Raw genomic sequence first — 21,022 nt, 5'->3', positions numbered from 1 at the left:
CTTTGCCTCAAATGGATAATGTCGTTGAATAGTACCAAGAAAATCATTTGCTTCTTATGGAATGATATGTTACATTGTCTTTTCCATTGAAGTTCTTTGTTGGTTTTTGCATGTGGTGAGAAGAAGACAAACAATGCTATTAGAGGTTGAAACTGACATTCCATTAGAAGAAAACAAAATTGGTTAGAGTCACCCAGACAGCTGAAATGCCCATCAGAACTTGTTCCCTTCAAAGTCTGAGTCCATCATAGCTTGTTCTTATCGGAGTCTTTAAAACATCTTATCAGAGCTTTAACTTTATGTTGACCTTTTTTCATATCATCTTTTAAGTCTTTAGAAGTTTTCAATGTTTTTATTGAGTACCATAATATGTTCCTTGTGCTTAGAGCTTAATTTATCAGTACCAAAAACTTGAATTTGAAGTCAGAATGCATTTTAGAGTACCAAATTGTTTTTCTTACATTATTAGCATCAAAATCTTAGAGATATTGTTCTAAAATCCACTTTGCTTCAACAATCTTCACCCAAAACCTTAAATCATTAGGTATATTAATCATCTCACTTTTAGGTTTCTCAACATCTACTCTTGTATTAAATGTAGAAGTTTAACTCACAAATAACACATTAACATATGTCCTTTAAGTATGATACTCCATGTGTTTATGATATGGTGAGATAGTCAAATAAGTTCAAAGACATAACATGGTAAAAATATGTGGGTTGGTGGCGACTTCATGGAGGAGACTATTTAACAACGATGCTCTTCTATGTTATTATAAAATGTGTCTTACTAACAATTGTCTGACACTCTTTAAAAAAATTATATTTAGAAATAATTTTTAAAACAAGGGAATGGATTGTCTCCATAAAAATATCCTCATGTTTCTCAAGTGGAGAAATCTCCACCCTTAAACTCACCTTTTCCTTTTTTTTTTCTCTTTCTCTCTCATTGCAAATTAGGGGTGGAAATAGGCTAGGCCGGGCCGGGCTTTGTAAGGCCCAAGCCTGGCCTACTTCAAAAATTATAGGCCTGAGCCTGGCCTATTACCCGTCATAGGCTCAATTTCGAGGCCTGACCTGGCCTATTTAAAGGCCTGATGAAGCCCGAAAGCCTATTTTACACTAAAGTCTAGCAACACATGTAAGCCTACTACTAAATAGGCCAAAATTTACGAAGGCCTAAAGCACATGAATATATGTGCTACTTAATAATGAAATCTTACAAATGTCTAATCACACCAATATATATACTACTAAATAACCAATCATATGAAGGCTTGAGTTTATGAGAAAAAAACTTCAACGATATCAATAATGGAAGATATATTATACATAAAAAGCTTAATAGGCCGGCCCGACGGGCTTAATAGGCTTTTTTGTAAGCCTTAGCCTGGCCTATTTAATTAAATAGGCTTTATAAAAAGCTTGAGCCTGGCCTTTTTAATAAACGAGCTGGGCCGAGCTAGGCTTTAAATAGGCTAGGCCATAGGCCCCTGTCGGACGGCCTGGCCTGTTCCCACCCCTATTGCAAATCAAGGGATCGATGGAAATACACTAAACTCTAAAGTTGCGGGAGACAATCATTTTTCTTACAGTAAAATATTTTAATATTCAACGATGAATACATGACTTTTCATAAAAATTTGTCATTTAAACATTAACATTATATTTTCCTTATAAAATTAATTAAAAAACAGAAACAACTGGAAAAAAAAAGTATAAATTTTATATTATTAATAATATATTGAATACTAGGGGCCATTTCTTAAAGGCATCAATTTGTTGGCATGAAGGCAACCCCCCTCTTCAAGAAGCGGAAGCAATAGGATTACGTGATGCTATTTCTTGGCTTGGTAGATTAGGCCTATCAAAGGTGCTTATAGAACTAGATTGTAAGCTAGTGGTTGATAGCATAGTTGATAGGAATACCAACCAAGAGGAGTTTGATAGTATTATATCCGATTGTCAAACTCTCTTACAACAACATCCAAACTTTAAGATAAGTTTTGCTAGGAGACAAGCTAATTCTGTCGCTCATACTTTAGCAAGGGCGTCAAGATTACATGCTCGTCACCATCAATTTGATTTGATTCCATCTTGTATTGAGACTCTTTTGAGAAGTGAAATAATATGAGTTTTTGATTGTCAAAAAAATAATATATTGAATACTATAATTTTAGATCAATCTTTACGATTTGGCTTAATGCATAACCAGATCTTAAAAACTTTGTTTACTATTTAGCATGATTTGAGATGAATCAAATGGGAAAAAAAATTGAGATGAATCAAATGGGAAAAAAAATAAAAATAAACCAATGGTGTTAAAACTATAATAAAAACTAAATATATTTTTTATATTTGATTCATCTCAAAGAAAATTAATCGATTATGCCAAATAATGTGAAAAATCCTGCTATTTTCCTTGTTTTTATATTTTAAGAGGTTTATCTCACCACTTTGATTGTTTTTCCATATCCACAACTTGATTTATCTGACAGCCTATGTGCATGGTTGAGAAGCTTTAGAATGACAGGATCCAACTATGTGATTAGTTTCAAGTGGTCAATGAGTTTCCCCAAAAACGAATTGTTCAGGAGAATCGAATTCGATTTCTGGTGGGAACAATCCTTGACCAAACTTTATTTACCTTCCGATGAACTTTAGATTACTATGGTCCGTCCTTATGAACAGAATAATTAAAACCAAATAAGAATGAGAGGATCCGAATGCAAACAAGTTTGCAATAAATTAACCCATCATTGAAGGCTATATATAATGAGAAAATGATTATGGGGTTGGTTGTTTCCTACGTTGTTTAGTTTGTTAGCATGTTGTTTTTGTGTGAAAAGTTGTGTGTGTGGTATTATAATCTTAAACTCAGAAAGAATCAATACCTTTTACCTTTGTTAAAGATTTCTCATCTGGTCATCCTGATTCATTCATCGACAACCTTATTTCCAGGTCTCTTCTTTTTCTCCCATTGCAAATCTTCTTCTTCTTCTTTAGACACACACACTTTTAAACGCACACAAGCACATTTAGGTTTTCTACACTCACAAGCTATCATATGTTTCAGGTATGGACGAACAGGTATCTACAAATCACACTTGTTTGGGAGTCCAAGCATCATCATTTGCGATGCTGAAATGTGTAAGCATGTACTAGAAAATTATGAAACTTTTAGATTTAGTTATCCAAAATCCACCATAGAAGTGCTTAAATATAAACCCTTTTGAAAATTCTCTAGGAAAGAACACATGCGTTTTAAACGACTTATTCCTTTTACCATGGCGGTGGGCTAAAATACATTAGAAATGTACCTACCACGTATTGGAATATTGCTCTTCTCCGATCAAGATTTGCTCATTCCTATACAAAATGACTAAAATAAATCACGCAAGTGTTAAAGGCAATGTGACTTAACTCACGCTGAAATTAGCGTGAGTTAAGTCACGCTGATTACAGGTTAGCGTGAGTTAACTCACGCTGAGTACTGATATATTAGCAGATAATATTGAACAAAGTCACTAATGACCCGTAATCTTTACACACTCATAATTGAACCGAATTACACCATTTCAACAACATTATCACATAATACCACATAATTGATCCAAATTACACAAACTCGTCGTTAATCACACAATCACATAATGACACAAACGGTCCAAATTACACAAATTCATCGTTAATGACTCATAATAAAAAAAAAATCACACTTAATGAAACATGAACGATCTAAATTACACTAATTCGTCGTTAAATTCCCAAAATGACATAATCGCACATAAACAATCCAAATTACACACATTCATCGTTAAATTACACAATCACATAATGATACATAAATGATCCAAATTACACAAATTCGTCGTTAAATTCCCAAAATCACATAATCGCACATAAACGATCCAAATTACACAAATTCATTAAAATTCAACATTACGCACACAAATTCGACACATTACACTATTGCACATTAATAAACATCACACTTCAAGGGATCAGACATAAAGACGTAAAATGTTATTTTCAACCATTAATCTAAACATGTAATCAACGTCGCTATCATTTTCGATAAGTTTTGGAAAATACACCGTCTTGCAAAAGTCACCTTCCCTATCCTCCCCCTAGTCCATTCTTGGCACATGTACTACTACATGAGATGTTCTTTGATTTTCACCAATATGGATAAAGTATCTGTCAAGTTGTGCCTTCAACTCGTCCATCTTGTCGGTAGAAACGTGCTTACCTGATATTTCATGCTTGATGAGTGTAGAAACTTGCTTCCTAATGATTTGCAACAATTTGAAATGAAAATTTTGACCACACTTTTTGAGTTTTTGGAGGTGGAGAGGGAAATAAAATGGTGTTTGGAGTTTGCACTGATGAGTTTTGTACCAAAACAGTACAAACCCGCAGCGTGAGTTAAGTCACGCTGAGGTTACTAGCAGCGTGAGTTAAGTCACGCTGAGGTTACTACCTGCGTGAGTTAACTCATGCTGAAGTCCCTCAGCGTGACTTAAGTCACGTGGGGGTAGTTTCGTCCATTCAGTTGGGAATGAGCGAAACTTGATGAGAGAAGAGCAATTTTCCACGTATTGAATACATTGTGATCAATTCTTTGGAGGTCCAAATATATCTCACACATAAGGCATTTATATTAATCACATAGGGTCAAATCAATTTCACAATATAAGCATTCCTGCAAGTCAACATTCAACACATAATTTTTAACATATAACTTATTGTCTGTATTTCCATATTCTAAACCTAATTTATAAATTATCACAATAGAGTTCAATAAAGAGTCAAACTCCAGACAATGTAGAAAATTATATATTCCTTATTTGTCACTACTCATCATTATATCACAACTCAATCAACAACCAAAATCACTCCCACATTTACCTTAGGTTTTAGTTTTACAAACATATGAATTTTTTACCACAAAATCTAGGTTGCAACAACACTATCCAATAAATCTACCAACCAAATGAATAATATCATAATCATGTTCTAACTAATAACTCTAAATCAACTGACAAATAATGTAATGATCAACTTACTCGAATAAGTGAAACTCAATCAAGATTCAATGAGTTAGTAAGGTTCCTAACTGCGAAGGATTAAGTGGCTTGAGACCTAAAATATGTAGAGATAATTTGGAATATAGATTTTGAGAGCTATAAATATCCAAAACCCTTACCAAAATCGTATTGACATCATTCTGATTCTCTCTTAAAATAGCCAAAATTTTGTGACACATTCATCACGCATACAATAGATATCTTCGTGCACATGAATATAGAGATCAATAATCACCATGTTCGAAAAGACAGTAACTTTGCGCTTGATAGAACAAAGTCGTGCATGTGAGGAAACCATGATCACGAAGCACAATACAAGTTGATCAAGTTAGAAAGAGCTTCTTTGATCAACAGATTATCAACATAAATCATCATATGTGCTAAAGATTCAAGCCAGTCTGAACATGATGATCCTCTACTGGTTAGTGTCAAAAAATTCAAAGTTCAACAATATGTACAATGGTCATACTAATCCTTTCAACGACTATATCTCCTGTCTTATTATCCAAATGTAGTATTCTCTATTTGTAAAAGAGATAAACTACTCAAACTTCTTGGATGGTTTGTTCTTTGTCCATTGTTTTAAAAGTCATTATTTTATAGAAGAACCAGTGTAAGGGTTCAAGACACTGCACTTAAAAGGAAAAGGATATGTTCTTATTTGAATAGATGAATCAAATTAAAGCCGAGAACTTTTATTTAAAGCAAATAGAGTGCAAAAGCACCACATGGCATGAGAGACATCCCTACTGTATTCGCATCATAACCCACCATTTATCATATGTACCACTCTAAAACTAGAACAAAATCTAAGGAAACGAAGTAGACAAACACCAACTGCATTTTAAAAACCATACCAAGTAAACAATGTGACATGTCTTGATTAAATTCGTTTTATTGAATAAGTAAAAAGTAAAATATTGTGCATCCAAAGTACCAACAAACATATCAAAGTAATGGTGTGAAAAATAAGTTATGAAAAATGGTACATTTGACAATACACATATGCTAAATTGAACATGTAAAAATTAAAGAAACCCTCGACAATCTCCAAAGTAGCACAATGAAGTATTATACGGGCCAATTTTTCTTCAACAAAGCTTGGATCATCCTGTTGTATATCAAAAGAGAAACCACATAAGATTATAGTAATTACAACTTGTTCTAACACTTATTATTTAAAATAAAGAGTTAAATGACATAAAAGAACTTCAAGAATCTATTGAAAATTTATACACATTCTAATACTTTCCAATATTAATGAAGGTATGTTCGTATTAGGTTTAGAGCATGAATTTATTAATTTTTTGAATAGGTAATATCAATTTAATTAGTCGTAATACAAATCTAGTTAAATCACAATAGTATTTAAAACCATTACCTTCAGTTGGAAGATGGAAGAAACACCCTTACTAGTTGTTTTGGTTTAACCTTTTCCCCACATGTCGGACATTTACCCTTTGAAGAAGTTATTGCAGCTTTGATGCACTTCTTGCAAAAAAACATGGGCACACCTTGTTGACATTTCCTCCACAAAAGGACCCATACATATTTGGCAGTTTAAAGATTTTTCTCGAGTCTCGGAGTTTTCCTTATCAAGTTTTTCACTCTAAGAACAAATATATTTAAGTTAAAAATAAGAACATCAACAAACCTCTAAAATCAAACTACGTTCTTTACATGCTCTAAGTAACGGCCAGCCACAAATAAATAAATAAGTACATCTTAGTTAATGTTTTGCATAAATATTTTAGAGTTCATAATTAACTATTCAATTTCTAAATATATTCTATAACTCATCCATTGATTAGATTTTGTATCATTTTTTCTAGGATAACAACTACTACTACTACCTCTCAGTCTATTTAACGGTCAAGCATCCTCCTTAATATAAGAAGATTCAATGTTGTGGAAAAACCCAAGCTGGACATCCTATACAACTGCCACGTCCTAAATTAAGGGGTAAAAGAAGTCTAAATAATGCTTTTTGTAACTAAATGATCTCACTTGACTGAAATGAGGTCATGTAAGTACTAACAGCTCACACTTTAGTTTTTTTTGCCTCTTAACTAACGAGTACAATTTGTTTTCAACTACACAAGGGTGGGTTCAATTGAGAGGGAAAGGATACAGTTAACTTTTTCTTTTCAAACTCAACATGTCACCTGTCCTCTTATTACATTTCCCAATGTCACTTCAAATTCAAAATTTCTTTTCCCTCTCTTCACTTATTTCAAATCTAATATTTCTATAAGATACTCTCTTCCCACTTTAGTATCTGTAAACAAAAAAACATTTTCATCAATATTTCAAATCTAATATTTCTATAAATGATCTCCATCAAACTGTAAACAAAAAAACACAGACAAGTAAATGATTAGAAAGCAAGAGGAAGAATGGTGAGTGAGCTCATTGAATACTCTTATACTCTCACCATTCTCACATTTTCATCTTCTCTAATTCAACACAAAGCTAAAGAAACAACTTCAACACCATTGGTAAAGCTTCTGCAAACTTGAATGGTTTTATTGTCTCTTCTGCACCATAAAATGAAAGAAGAAGAAAACACACGGGTAAGTAAATGAATACTCTTATACTCTCACCATTCTCACATTTTCATCTTCTCTAATTCAACACAAAGCTAAAGAAACAACTTCAACACCATTGGTAAAGCTTCTGCAAACTTGAATGGTTTTATTGTCTCTTCTGCACCATAAAATGAAAGAAGAAGAAAACACACGGGTAAGTAAATGAATATCTAACTATTTATGGTATGTTCTTTTATAGAATTAGTTATGTTTTGGGAAGTAACTTTTTTTGAAACAATTTTTTGGAAAAAAAATGAATATCTAACTTTTTTTTAACTTCAAAACTTAGTTACTATTTACCTAATTCAAAAGAGAGAGAGAGAGAGAGAGAGAGAGAGAGAGCAAAGACATGTCTAAGCATATAAATATATTTATTAATATTTATACTACTATTTACCTATTTCTTGAACTTTTTTTTTTTTTTTTTAAGTTATATGTGAAGCACCTTTGGTTAAAGGCCTATTCTTTGCTTGAGAAAAAAAAGACATTTTGGCAAGAATGATTTGGTCATTAGTCATTTCGATGAACTTTTTTTGCAAAAGACCTTCTCATTGTCCATATATTTGTTGTATAAACTTTTTCACTTTATTTTATTTTGCAGTGTTACATTCAAAAAAGTTCTTATTTTATTCAAAAGTTTTAATCTTTTATATCTAACCAAAAAATTCTATTATGTAGAACAAAAAAAGTTATCTACTTTTTTAGATCTATAGAGTAATATATTTAACAAAGATCCAAAAAAAAAAAAATAACATAGTATTGTTATTAAGAAGATGATGAAGAAACATAGATCCAAAAACATTTTCAAGAGTAAAATCTTACACTTCTCTCATTCATTTTTTCTTCTGTATGTTGTACTGAGTTCCATTTTATGTTCTTCATTTTGCAGGAGATTTGAAAGCTGCTCCCAAGTCAACAATAGATAATGTTCTGCCAAATAAAAATTAAAAAGAATTTAAATTATTTTGTTTCCTAACCAACAAAATAAATATATAACAAAATATAAAATGAATTTTTTTTAAGCTCATCAATGTTTTTTCATAAATGAGTTAAAAATTATTTTTCCATTCACATAAAATCATTTAAATTCAAATATAGTTTACACATCAAAAGAAAAGAATATGACAATTTGAGGACTCATGGTATTGTAAATCTCAACAATTGTACTTAGTAAAAAAGAAAGAGTCTTTCATGAAAAGGAAAGATGTCCATTAAGAATAAGGAAATGAGAAAAAATAAATAAGTACCCAATTTAAGTTCATTTAAGTTTATTTAATGAGTCTTTTTTCCACATAAGCAGGCTAGCACCAGCAGCGAAATATTTTTTTATTTTTTTTACCAAATTATGTTTTTTATTAAAAAATAACAAAAAGAAAAACTAATAATTATTAACAAAGAAAGTAGAAAAAAACAAACCGAGATAAGAACATAAATACATATATTCCTACGATGACAAACTAATATAATTTCACATGCATCTCTGAGAAATTAAAAATAAACCTGCTTCAGATCTAATTATTTTTTTTTTTTTTGGGAAGGCAAAGTGAGAACATGTTATTTTGCATGTAAAACTGATCAAAAAATACAACACAGTCATTTTCAGATTTGAGCTGGACAAAGGTTGAGATCTCAAAAAAAAAAAAAAAAAACATGTCTAAAATGGCTTTACCAAGAAGAGAGGTGGATGATTTACCCAGAAAAATAAAGAAACTACACTGTACGGAGGCTGTCCTCGGTGGTTACCGAAGAAGTGGCCGGAAACGGCCTCTAAAGTCGGCGGTATGAAAAATCGGAGATATTAAAAAAATTATGTTTTATACATAATGGAGATATTGGTTTGGTGGTGGTGGTGGTGCATCCAAACGGTGGCCGGAAATCTCATTTTTAAAAACGAGAAATTTTCAAGCTATTTCCTTTTGAAAATCTAATTTGATAGAAAGATAGAGGAGAATGAAGTGATGAATAATATGTAATTTTTTTTGAGTAAAGGTCGTCGGAAAGATGTAGATCTGGTCGGAAGTTTCTGGTGATGGTTGTTAATGTTGGAGAAGAAAATGATAATTGATGGTTTAGTCAATAGAGAGAGAGGGGAAGTATGTGAGAGAAGTGGACTGGAAACTGATAATTTTTGTTAAAGAATTTACAAATTATTAAATAAAATTAAATGAAAAATAAATATACATGAGACGTGTGACGATTTCAGAAATGGAATAGAGAGAGAGTGGTGATGTGTAGAGATTTGAAAAGTGGTAGTACAAGGTACACGTGTGGTGTGGCAATAATTTGAAAAATTAGCATTAAAACAAATTTACAATTAATTAATATTTTTTAATGGAACAATTAATTAATGACTAAATCATCACAATGCATAGTATATGCAAGGTCCGGGGTACAAACATCGACCACCATAAAAAAAATCATCAATTTGGTCCATTTCTTTGCTAAAATTTTGTAAAAAAGTCTCCACAATATAAGAAAGGGATAAGTTGAAATACTTGAAAAATTGTTGCTGTTAAAAATATAAAAATTATCTTTATACACAAGATAAGTCGTCACTAATACAAGAGACAAGTTTTCATTGATAAAAACTTAAAGTAATTATAATACACGAGTCATGTTGTCATTGATATAAATTTTTAAATAATCATTATACCTGGGACAAGTCATCACTAATACGCACGAGAAGTTGGAAAACATATTATAAAATTTTATAAGTCGAAAATTATTATACACTTCAATAATTGTCATTGCTAAAATTTTATACAATGTAAAAAAGTCTCCACAATATAAGAAAGGGATAAGTTGAAATACTTGGAAGAAGTGGGGATTGACTAAAATTTCCAAAAGCAATGTAAATGCACGGGATAAGTTGTCGCTGACTAAACTAACCTTGATGCAGAAAACCGACTGTTATTTATAAAAAAATATTCCTGCTATTTATAATATTGTCGTTGCTAAAATTCTATACAATGTAAAAAAGTCTGCACCATATAAGAAAGGGATAAGTTGTTCCTGCTAAAAAGTTAAAAATAATAATTATACATGGAATACGCCGTCAGATCATGTTTTAAAATGATTATTATACTCATGACAGGTTGTCACAAATAAATTTTTAAAATGATTATTTTATACTTGAAAAATTGTTGCTGTTAAAAATATAAAAATTATCTTTATACACAAGATAAGTCGTCAATAATACAAGAGACATGTTTTCATTGATAAAAACTTAAAGTAATTATATTACACGAGTCATGTTGTCATTGATATAAATTTTTAAAATAATTATTAAACATGGGACGAGTCGTCACTATATACGAGACATGTTCTCATTAATTAAAAACTTAAAGTAATTATAATACACGTGTCGTATTGTCATTGATTAAAAAATTAAAATAATAAGTATACACGAGACATGTTGTCACTGATAAATTTTTAAAATGATTATTATACGCATGGCAATTTGATAAACATATTTTAAAATTATATTAGTCGATATTTTTTTAGGAGAAAAATCATATAAGTTTATAATATTATTGTTTCAATTTGCATATAAAAATTTTCGATATTATAACATAAATCATTATATAAAAAATTTGCAAGTTTGCACATGATAGAAAAACCTATTTTTAATAATCATTTTTGTTTTTTTTTTGAACAGTAATAATCATTTTTGTTATCCAACGTTTTATATACTACTCCCTCCGGTCCTATTTATAAGAGAAATTTGGGTCAACAAAAGTTGATGTATTTGGTTAAAAATTCAGCCCAGATACATTAATTTTTGTTGACTCAACTTTTTCTTATAAATAGGACCGGAGGGAGTACATTACAAAAATATTAATAATAATTTGTTTAATATGTATACATTTCAACTGTTTACAAATTCTTTCTCTTTTAAAAAAATTGTTTACAAATACTTAATGTCAAGTTTATACTGCACAAATTCGTCCCCGACCAACCAGCACCCGTGCGGATGCACGGGTATGTTACTAGTATAATGAGAAAAAAATGTAATACTTCATTAATTTCAGAAAATGACAACAACAAAAAAATCATACCAAGTAGTTTTCCAAAACAATAATCAAAATATAATAAATCGAGTGAGTATATTGCATCATAGTAGTACTCAAGTTCACATGATTGATACGTATCCATTTGCAAATATGATGAACTTCATGAATGAAAAATAATTACCGCCGCAAGAAAATCTATATAAATATCTTCAGTTGGATGGATAAAGCTCCCGTCAGGCCTAAAATATGGTGACACACTTCGATTTTCTGTAATAATCATGAAAGAGAAATTTCATAAATGACAACAACGTTCATGGCCAAAAAAATAAATATACAACTTCTATTAAACATATTCCTTATTTTAGGACTTCAAGTTTTCATTTATTTTACATACAGAATTCCAATTAAAATTATTTAAAATATTCTCACAAAATTTGCATTGTGTATTTTGAAATGAAAATATTTGAGATTCTAAGACATATCATAATCAGACAACATTAGTTTGACAAGAGAGATTAGACCTCATCATGATACAACAAACAAAGTTAGAAATGGTGAACAATAATCTTTGAACGCAGCATTAAGGTAATTCAAAATGTTCTTGGAGTATTGTTCTTCTGGTAGGGAGTAATGGAGGGCTCCTGAATATGTTTCAAGTTTAGAAGTGTAAAATTATCTTATTCATTTCAAGGGTTAAGCTTTCTTGTGCTTTATTTAAAGTACAAAACTGAAGGTGTATGTTATAGTAAATCTGTATGTCTAGTGGAGTCTCTTAATAAACATATTTTTTTGAAGGAATACTCTAATAAGAGGATTTCATGAAGATTATTGATGTTTGTTAAGAGATTTAAAAACATATTTTTCATCAGTATAAGTTAAGAGGGCTTAGTTGTTCGACCTTTTGGGTCATTTTTCAAATTTCATTTATTTGATAGGGTTCATAGTAAGACGTAAATTTTGTTGACTCGCCTCAGATACGTAGGAATTCCATCTGCTTTAAATCACGTGTACTACATATGTTATGTCTCAAACACATACACTTTGATTGGAATCCCCTCTCATAATGTTGGTTTTACGGAAAAATTTCACTTTAGCGTTTGTGCATGTATGTTCTTTATATGCCTCTTATAATTGATCAATGGTTGTCCATTAACACCTTTTATATTATTGTTAGTGGTTGATGGTTTAGGCTTGAGAAATTATGGTTCATATCTAGATGAAATTTCTTCAAACCTCCAAACTTTCAAATTTCTCCAAACTTCTACTTCACAAATTTGCGCCCAATTTCTTCAATTAATTGACAAGTAAGTTCTTTCCTTCCTTTTTACATGCAATGTAGTTTGTTTAGGGTGTTAGTTTTTATAATTTTGAGCAAAATGTTAGTTTTAGGTAGTTTTAGGGTTAGGTTAGAAAATTGCAAATTATGCATGATTTAGTTGTTTTGATGGATTGTTTATGCTGGAATTGATGTTTAGAGACAATGTAGGTACAATGTAGTTGAATTTGATGTTGAAATAACACCAATTGTGCTAGTATTTTGAATAGCACTTAAGGTGTTTGATGAAATGCCTAAGTGAGAGAATCTTGTTTTTTTGTGTCATTTTTTTTGCAAAAATGTTAAATTATGTAATGTATATATGTTATGGTGTTTATAAGTTTGTTTTTTTTTTTTTGCTTTTTTGGCAAGTTTGATGAATGACATAATGATGAATGACATAATGTGCCTAAGTTTAATTTTTCATATGCGTAAGTTTAATTTGTGATAATGTAATGGTTAGAACCATTGTTCCAAAAATTTGGCATAATGATAACCATAATGTAGAATAACCATATGTGATAATGTAGTTAGATTAGGTTTGATGAATGCATAAGTTAGATTAGATTAGAACCATTGTTCCACATATTTGTTTTTTAAATTTGTTTTGTACAGATATGGCTAGGGATACAGATGAGCGGCAGCGGGTTATTAGAGAGGATAGGATGCGGAAAGGTAAAGAGGCGAGTACCGCTAGTGCTCGGAGAGAAAAGAGGGCTGAAGACCCGTGTGTCCATAAGATTCGGAAGCGCAGGGACCCGAGGATACATGGAGAGGGCTCACAGGCACATGTGGATGACTCCTCCCAGGTGGTTGATCCGACACTAGCGCATGCTTATGCGGATGAGGGTTTTGTTGGATATGACCGGATGGAGGAGGAGAGGATGTTTTTTCAGCCGCCGCAGGACGAGGCAGAGGATGAGGGGGTGCCACAGGATGTTATTGAGGATTATCTTGTGGCAAATAATCCTGTTCCTGAGGGTGAGCCTGAGGCGGCGACTCAGACACGACGTCGTCGTGTTCCGTTGATACCGCCGTATCCTGCTGGAGAGCCTCCCTTTCCTGGAAGACCTGAGACCACGTCACTGTTGACCGACTACGTGAGGCACGTGGCGAACCCTCTTTGGGTGAACCATAATGATGTAAGTGTTTAAATTGTTTAAAATTCTTTAAATCCTTTAAAGTGATTATTTAAAATATTATGTAGCGTAAGTGTTTGAATTATTAAATATAATGTAGCGTAAGTGATTTATTTATTTAAAATAATGTAGCGTAAGTGATTTATTTATTTAAAATAATGTAGCGTAAGTGATTTATTTATTTAAAATAATGTAGCGTAAGTGATTTATTTATTTAAAATAATGTAGCGTAAGTGATTTATTTATTTAAAATAATGTAGCGTAAGTGTTTTATTTATTTAAAACTAGTTACAAACCCGTGCTTCGCACGGGGTTCAGTAACGTATTTGACAAAATATTATATTGAAAGGATAGATTGCGAAATGACAAATAATTATAAATCATAATACAATATTTAGAGTACTCTTGCATTACGGATTACAAAATTAAATCTTCAAAATGGCTTGATCACGAGTAACAAATGAAAACATATTTAGTTAGCAGTAGAAACACTTTTCTAGTAATAATTGATATCTATCTATAAACCAATGAAAACCCTATTACCAAAGCTACTTGATTTATATCATTTTGACATTATCTACAACAAAGGCAGATATTAACTGCAATTTAGTATCCAGTTCTTTCAGGTGAACAACCTTCTGCATCAGACAGATAGCTGAAAGCCTCTCTACCTGATTTATATCATTTTGTGTTTTAGCTTCAACGTATATAAATCTTTTCACATGATCTACAAGAAAGGCTAGGGATGTCAATGGATACCCATGAGTACGGATAATATGATACCCGTCCCCGCCCTGTTGGATAAATGTGCTTTGCACGGGTTGAACAACGTATTCTGTAAATAAAAAAAAATCTTTAAAGAAAATACAGTTTTGAGACAATATCAAAAATACTCATGATTAAAAAGACAATCTTTAGCCACCTACCTTTAGCAAAACCAAACCGTTTTCACTATCTATAATAAAAAACCAAGTAGGTATAGAGCTATATTTGACAACTTTCCAAAAAGAAAAAAGAGAAGTGCTACAGGTTTGCACGTAACATTTTCTCTAACATAAGAAGTTAATGAGAAAAATCACCATAGTATCATCACTGGCAAAATGTCCACTGACTAAAGGACTGATAAAAGGAATACCACACAAAAGATTCTCAAGCTTCAAGCCAAGGGAGATTTTAATTAATTTTATTCTTAAACATTGTAATTGGTTACTTGCATCATCTATACCATGATCCTTATGGATTCAAGTGAAACTTTTCATCAGATAAAATTTACATCAAAACCCCTTGAAATATGCTACATAATTATCTTGCAGACACCAATAATCAAGTTTCTTCTGTTATAGGCAAGCCATAAACAAACTCAGGTTTGAAATTCCTTGAGTCCCTCTTGTGAGGCTTTGATCTCCACTTCTTGTGAAGAGCCCGTGGATGAAACCTGGAATAAGTTTAAAGATAACAATGCTACTGAAAACTCATAGCAATAAAAAATAACATGGCATTATTTGAAGAATTTGAGGATGAAGATAACACTCAAAAAAAATTATTATATATGTGAGTATGTTGTGTGTGAGTGTGATCATGAGTAGATGTTATTTTTGGTACTTCAGTATGTGTCTTATTTAGTTAATTATTATTGATTCATTAGATTAGGAAGAAATTGACTTCAAAGTGCACAGTGGTGAACTAAAATTCGGGATAAGGGACTTGTCATCTGCTTGCTTCAAACTTACTTTGGTACCCTGTCAAAATTTCTAAATATTATGAATATATAAAGAATATTTAATTTAAAGGAAATAAGAATGTATATTTATATGTATATAGACCTGCACAACACTGTCAACAATGTGTGTTGAACGTGCAAGGGTGTTCTGAGTAAGGGTGAAAAGAGAAGCAGCATAAAGTTTTATGTCACTGTCGACATGTGTGGAGTAAATTTGATCTAAAATCTGGTCATCAGACATGGTTAATGGGTTATTCTCAACCTCACCAGCTGATAGGAGAGTATGGAGAGTACCTTTGATGGTGGTGGCCATAGTGATAGCTAGTTAAAGAAGGTTTGGATTGGATTATAGAGACCAATATATCCATTACCATTTGTTACATTCATTCCTTGCAACTTGTTCTCTGATTTCTTCCTCTTGATCACAATGATCAATGTGTAAGCTTCCAAAAGTACAGCAATGCCACCCAGTGCTGCAATAATGTCGGTGTATGCATGCTTCCAGTTATCGTAGGCTCACAGCGATCCGCTGCAGACACCTCCAAGGCCTCAAACCCTTTAAAGATGTTGATGATGCTGATGATTATAGTTGCGTATCCGACACCCCAATGGTAAATGTTCCAGTAGAATCTGATTTTGTGATCTTTGTTTGGCCTCAATAACAGAGCAAAAACCTGTATTCAATAGCAGAAGTCTTCTGTTAATTTCATTTCAATTATTAGTAGCATAACATAGCATTCAAAAGAGGCATATCAGCAAGGCTTCAAACAAATGTTCGACACTGCAATCTGGCTGCAGCATCATTGCTTTTTTATATTTTCACAACAATTGAAGTTGCATTAGTCACATTTACTGTCATTCTCTGCAATATCTATGATTGCAACAGTTTCCACAGCCACAATTCAAAACCTTGTATATTAGTAGTTTATAGTTTAAGAAACTACTCGTCAACAACTGTTGAAGTTGCGTCAGCTATATTTGACTGATTTTCTGCAATATCAATGAACGCGACACAACTATAACAGTTACCGCATATACAATTTAAAATATTACATGTAAACAATTCATGAACATGAACATGTAATGTCATACCTCAAGGGTTCCAAGGCAGAAGAGGATGATCCCGAGTGTTCTATGAGTTGAATATGTAACACCAGCCAAGTCACTTCCCATCCAGCAACACCAACTATATAGGAAGCTGATTGGCAAGTAACATAAGGTAAAACCAAGCAAGGTCTGCATATTTGAACACCTTCAAGTACCTTGCAATCACAGCTCCCAAAGGCATCAAGGTCCCCCAGCTCACTGCATTCAGCACTCCATGAGTCTGAAAAACAATTAACATCCTTAATCAATATCAAAAGGGTACATTGCACAAAGACACGGGAGATTTTAAAATCTATGCATCGTCATTCATTAAAATTAAAATATCATATGATTTTATGATTCTGAATATAAATTTAGAACTTTCTCAAATACTTTTGTGTACCATTCATATTGACATGCATAAATATTGTACTCCTAATCTTTAGCCCTACCTCCACTGTTGACCATAACCTATTGTTGTTACTTGTGACTTCTAAATTTTCAAAAAGCAATCAGTTTCATGAACATAAATAATTATAACTGGTGTTTGATTAATAAACTCACTGTTGTGCAAAATGCACCACCACTGTAGTTTGATTGGCTTGATGTTTTTCCTCTTGCAGCTGGTTCCTGTTAGTTTAGACCAAAATTAAGGAAAACATAGTAAATAAGTCAGCAAGGAATAAGTTATGTCCTCAACTTTCATTCTAGCTACTTTCTCAAAGTTTAGCATATCATGAATTTCCTGTTAATAAAGCATCCAAATTTGGTATTCTAATCAGCCAAACCAACACAAAATATTCTATACAACCATTTTTTTTATAAGCAGGCTCCAAATATCTTAAGTTGAATGCACAATCATTGTAACACATGTACATATGAAAAAACTAAACCAATATATTGTAACAATGAGCCATAAGAGGTTGTTAAAGTTCAAATTCATTTGTAGTTTTTTACACAAAAAAGTCAGAACCTCTATGTAAAACTTCTATTCCTGTTATTCAATTGATCAGCAAAACATACACAGTCCATTCATTTTTTTTTTGTATACCGAACCCATGCTAACATACCTTTCAGCACTACAACTGAGGATCTTGCAACTGCCACTGCTAATTTTGATAGAAGTCACTGCAGCCGAATGATTACCAACGCTGCCAATATTATCAAAATTCCTGCACAGTCGTACATTCATACAGTCATCAAAATGCACAAGCAGCCAATAAAGTTAGCTTATAAGACTGATAACTACACCTTTCAGCATCATAGAGATGGATCATACAATCTCGTCCCCCTGAGGCAAGAAAGTAACTGCCTTTTGCAATCAAAATCACAAATTCATACCTACACAATCAAAATCAGCACTAAACATCTTTTGGCTCATATATAATATTTGTGTACCGTTACCAGCACCAACCATGTGCGCTTCAATCGCATTTGCAAAGTAATGAGCCATTCTCTCTGATGCATCACCTGAAGGACAAGAATGCTTCCTAATCTGCTTCAACAATTCATTATCAGTCCTATTGTCATTAGCAGACACAGCTTGTGCACACAGAACCAAAAGGGTCCTCAAATCCACAACATCCCTCTTCCTCCCTTGTTTCTTCGAACGCGCCTTCCCTCCATCAAGTTCACCAACCTGTGTTCTACTCTCCACCACTGATCCATCCTTTTGTTCAGCACACAACGACACATTTTCTTTTTGTAAGTTGCATGGCCAATGAATTCAAATTTCTGTACATGCTCTCAAACTCAGCAATCAGATCACAAGAACTTAACATTTTTAGCAAATTTTCAGGTAACAATCACTTTAATGTATCCAAAAAAGTTAACCAAGACTATACCAGCAAATTCTTAAACATCAGATTCTAACAATTCAAATCAATCAATCCTATGCAACCAAAGTGATCCAATGGCACCATTATAGTTTACAAACTTGATTGATTTTAACCAAAATAATCATGACTCTACCAACAAACTATCATTACATCAGTTTTTAACAACTTAGGCACAACTGCATCTGTCACTTTCAAATATAATGTTAAAACTTTTTAGCAGGTAAAATCATGCATCTAAGTATCTTTAAAAATGTTCTTTGAGTTTTGGCACTAACAAAATTACTTTCTGCTAAACTTCCTCCAAAGCTTCTCTTTAACTACTAAACTTCTTACACAGTGATATAGAGCAACAAATTCATCACTGATATATGTCACCAATACAGCCAAATGCAATAACTTTATTAGCATATTGATTAGGTAAATGAATGACAGGACCATCATAAAGGATATTCACCTCAGATTCTCAACTGCAAAATCAATCAACACCATATACCAAGATTTAACCTCATTCTGAGATAAACAATAACTTTCAACCAAATTTTGCATCAACAAACTATATCATGCAGAATTTAACTCCAACAGTTGACTCTATTCTCTATATATACAACAAAGGCAAAAAACCAACCAAACTTAGATATAAGCACTAAATCATAAAGGTTTATTCTTAACAGCAATCAAATTTTTAAAACTGATATCCATGGACATCTTTAACAAAAATTAATCACATACTCTGATTCAAATCCCTTAAAATTATTTTATTTAATACAAAATAAAAAATCACAAAACCTTATGCTTGTTGACCAAGAAACCTGCAGAAGAAGATAAAAAATATACTCAACACAAATCCAAAACAACAAAAAACAAAAAACAGAACCGAAAAATAAAAAAAAATCTAAAAAAAACAACATGCAATGCAATCAAAAACAAAACACAAACCTTTAAACTTGATGGGAAAGAAACCTGCACAAAAACATTAAAAACAAAGTTAAAACAAAACCAAAGCACAAAAAAACCCAACAAAACACAAAAACAGAACAAATTCACAATAAAATCCAAAGAATCTAACAAATAAAAGACATGCAAAGCAATCAGAAACCATCATCATCATCAACAACATTAAAAACAGAACCAAATCCAACAAAACACCAAAAACCACCGAAAATCAGAAGAGAAAAAAAAAAAAAAAGGGGCACAAACAATTCAGCCGCCTAAAAAAACCAACAAAACCGTTGTGAACCAATTCATCAACAATTCAGCAAAACTATAGAACCAAAACACAAATTACCTCTTTATTAATTATTAATTAGATCAAAACACACAAAAAAGGGAAGAAAACAGAAACATGCAAGGCAATCAGACAACACAAACCTTAAAACAACCTAAAACCGGACCAGAAGTGAAAAGAACAGAGAAAGGAACCGGACTCAAGTGAAGGGAAACATGAGGAAGGAGTAGTTGGAATGATGAAATAGTGGGAATGAGAAGAAACAAATCGTATCATTCCATATATATAGCCAAAGCCAGTGAATAATTAATTTACAAAAATGCCCCCAAAGGGGCAAAATAGTAAAAAAAACAGACATGTATCGTCCTACATATATAAGTAGATAATTTTATTTAAAATAATGTAGCGTAAGTGTTTTATTTATTTAAAATAATGTAGCGTAAGTGTTTTATTTATTTAAAATAATGTAGCGTAATTGATTTATTTATTTAAAATAATGTGGCGTAAGTGATTTATTTATTTAGAAGAATGTAACGTAAGTGAATTAATTTATTTAATATTATATAGCGTAAGTGTTTGAATCATTTAAAATAGTGACAATGTCTTAATTAATTTGAATTTCAGATGTGGCATGATCAAGTGGGTTACAAGAGCATAAATGCAGGGAAAAGGTTGAAAGAGCTTGATAAGCCAGAGACGGCTTTGAGGTGGTTTTGGGAGCCTGTGGAGGGGTCTGGCCTCCAGGGTTTGATACACACTGAGACTGTGACCCATGCCATGATACGTGCTCTATGCGAGAGGTGGCACACGGAGACCAGTAGTTTTCATCTACCTGTGGGGGAGATGACGATCACTTTGGACGATGTGCATAATCTCCTGTACATTCCTATTTACGGCCGCATGCTGAACCACGACGAGGCGATGGATAGGGACCGTTCGATTGATCTGATGACCAGGTTGTTGGGCATGTCAGATGCATATGCCAGAGCTGAGGTTAGGAATGAATCT

At 32.2% G+C, this 21,022-nt stretch overlaps 2 protein-coding genes and 1 long non-coding RNA gene across 4 annotated transcripts; 1 reads left to right on the top strand and 2 right to left on the bottom strand.

Moving 5' to 3' along the window:
- Positions 1-7,062: 7,062 nt before the first annotated feature.
- LOC146953369 (uncharacterized) lies at positions 7,063-9,858 on the bottom strand. Of its 2 annotated transcripts, XR_015010076.1 has the most exons (4): positions 9,372-9,858; positions 8,501-8,608; positions 7,525-7,796; positions 7,063-7,368 (listed from the first exon to the last, which is right to left on the bottom strand). It is a non-coding gene; the product is annotated as an uncharacterized LOC146953369 (long non-coding RNA). The 2 variants fall into 2 exon arrangements; XR_015010075.1 differs by having other exon boundaries at positions 7,063-7,796; positions 9,372-9,832.
- A 3,765-nt stretch (positions 9,859-13,623) lies between these two features.
- LOC146953368 (uncharacterized) lies at positions 13,624-14,160 on the top strand. The gene has a single exon (XM_085741447.1). The coding sequence runs from the start codon at positions 13,624-13,626 to the stop codon at positions 14,158-14,160; it is 537 nt and encodes a 178-aa protein (XP_085597573.1).
- A 1,140-nt stretch (positions 14,161-15,300) lies between these two features.
- On the bottom strand, positions 15,301-20,277 carry LOC146953367 (uncharacterized). Its single transcript, XM_085709247.1, has 10 exons — positions 20,158-20,277; positions 19,726-19,749; positions 19,576-19,598; positions 18,366-18,685; positions 18,203-18,292; positions 18,022-18,123; positions 17,516-17,581; positions 16,958-17,192; positions 15,969-16,539; positions 15,301-15,884 (listed from the first exon to the last, which is right to left on the bottom strand). Exons 4-8 carry the CDS (start codon positions 18,416-18,418, stop codon positions 17,177-17,179), a joined length of 327 nt encoding a protein of 108 aa, XP_085565373.1. The 5' UTR covers positions 18,419-18,685; positions 19,576-19,598; positions 19,726-19,749; positions 20,158-20,277; the 3' UTR covers positions 15,301-15,884; positions 15,969-16,539; positions 16,958-17,176.
- Positions 20,278-21,022: the final 745 nt, after the last annotated feature.

The sequence above is a fragment of the Medicago sativa genome, chromosome 1 (genome assembly GCF_051527215.1).
Source record: "Medicago sativa cultivar Bolivia chromosome 1, Bolivia_mono, whole genome shotgun sequence".
Taxonomy (NCBI): domain Eukaryota; kingdom Viridiplantae; phylum Streptophyta; class Magnoliopsida; order Fabales; family Fabaceae; genus Medicago; species Medicago sativa.
The sequence above is the reverse complement of the archived record's forward strand: the minus strand, read 5'-3'. Positions and strand labels throughout refer to the sequence as shown.

Excerpts from the sequence above, each read along its gene's own strand:
- LOC146953368 (XM_085741447.1), top strand. The coding sequence starts at position 13,624 with ATGGCTAGGGATACAGATGAGCGGCAGCGGGTTATTAGAGAGGATAGG.
- LOC146953367 (XM_085709247.1), bottom strand. The coding sequence starts at position 18,418 with ATGCATCAGAGAGAATGGCTCATTACTTTGCAAATGCGATTGAAGCGC. Across the intron at positions 18,293-18,365 it reads ATGCGATTGAAGCGCACATG|GTATGAATTTGTGATTTTGA; the intron begins GTTGGTGCTGGT and ends TTGATTGTGTAG. Across the intron at positions 17,582-18,021 it reads CTCAGTTGTAGTGCTGAAAG|GAACCAGCTGCAAGAGGAAA; the intron begins GTATGTTAGCAT and ends CTAAACTAACAG.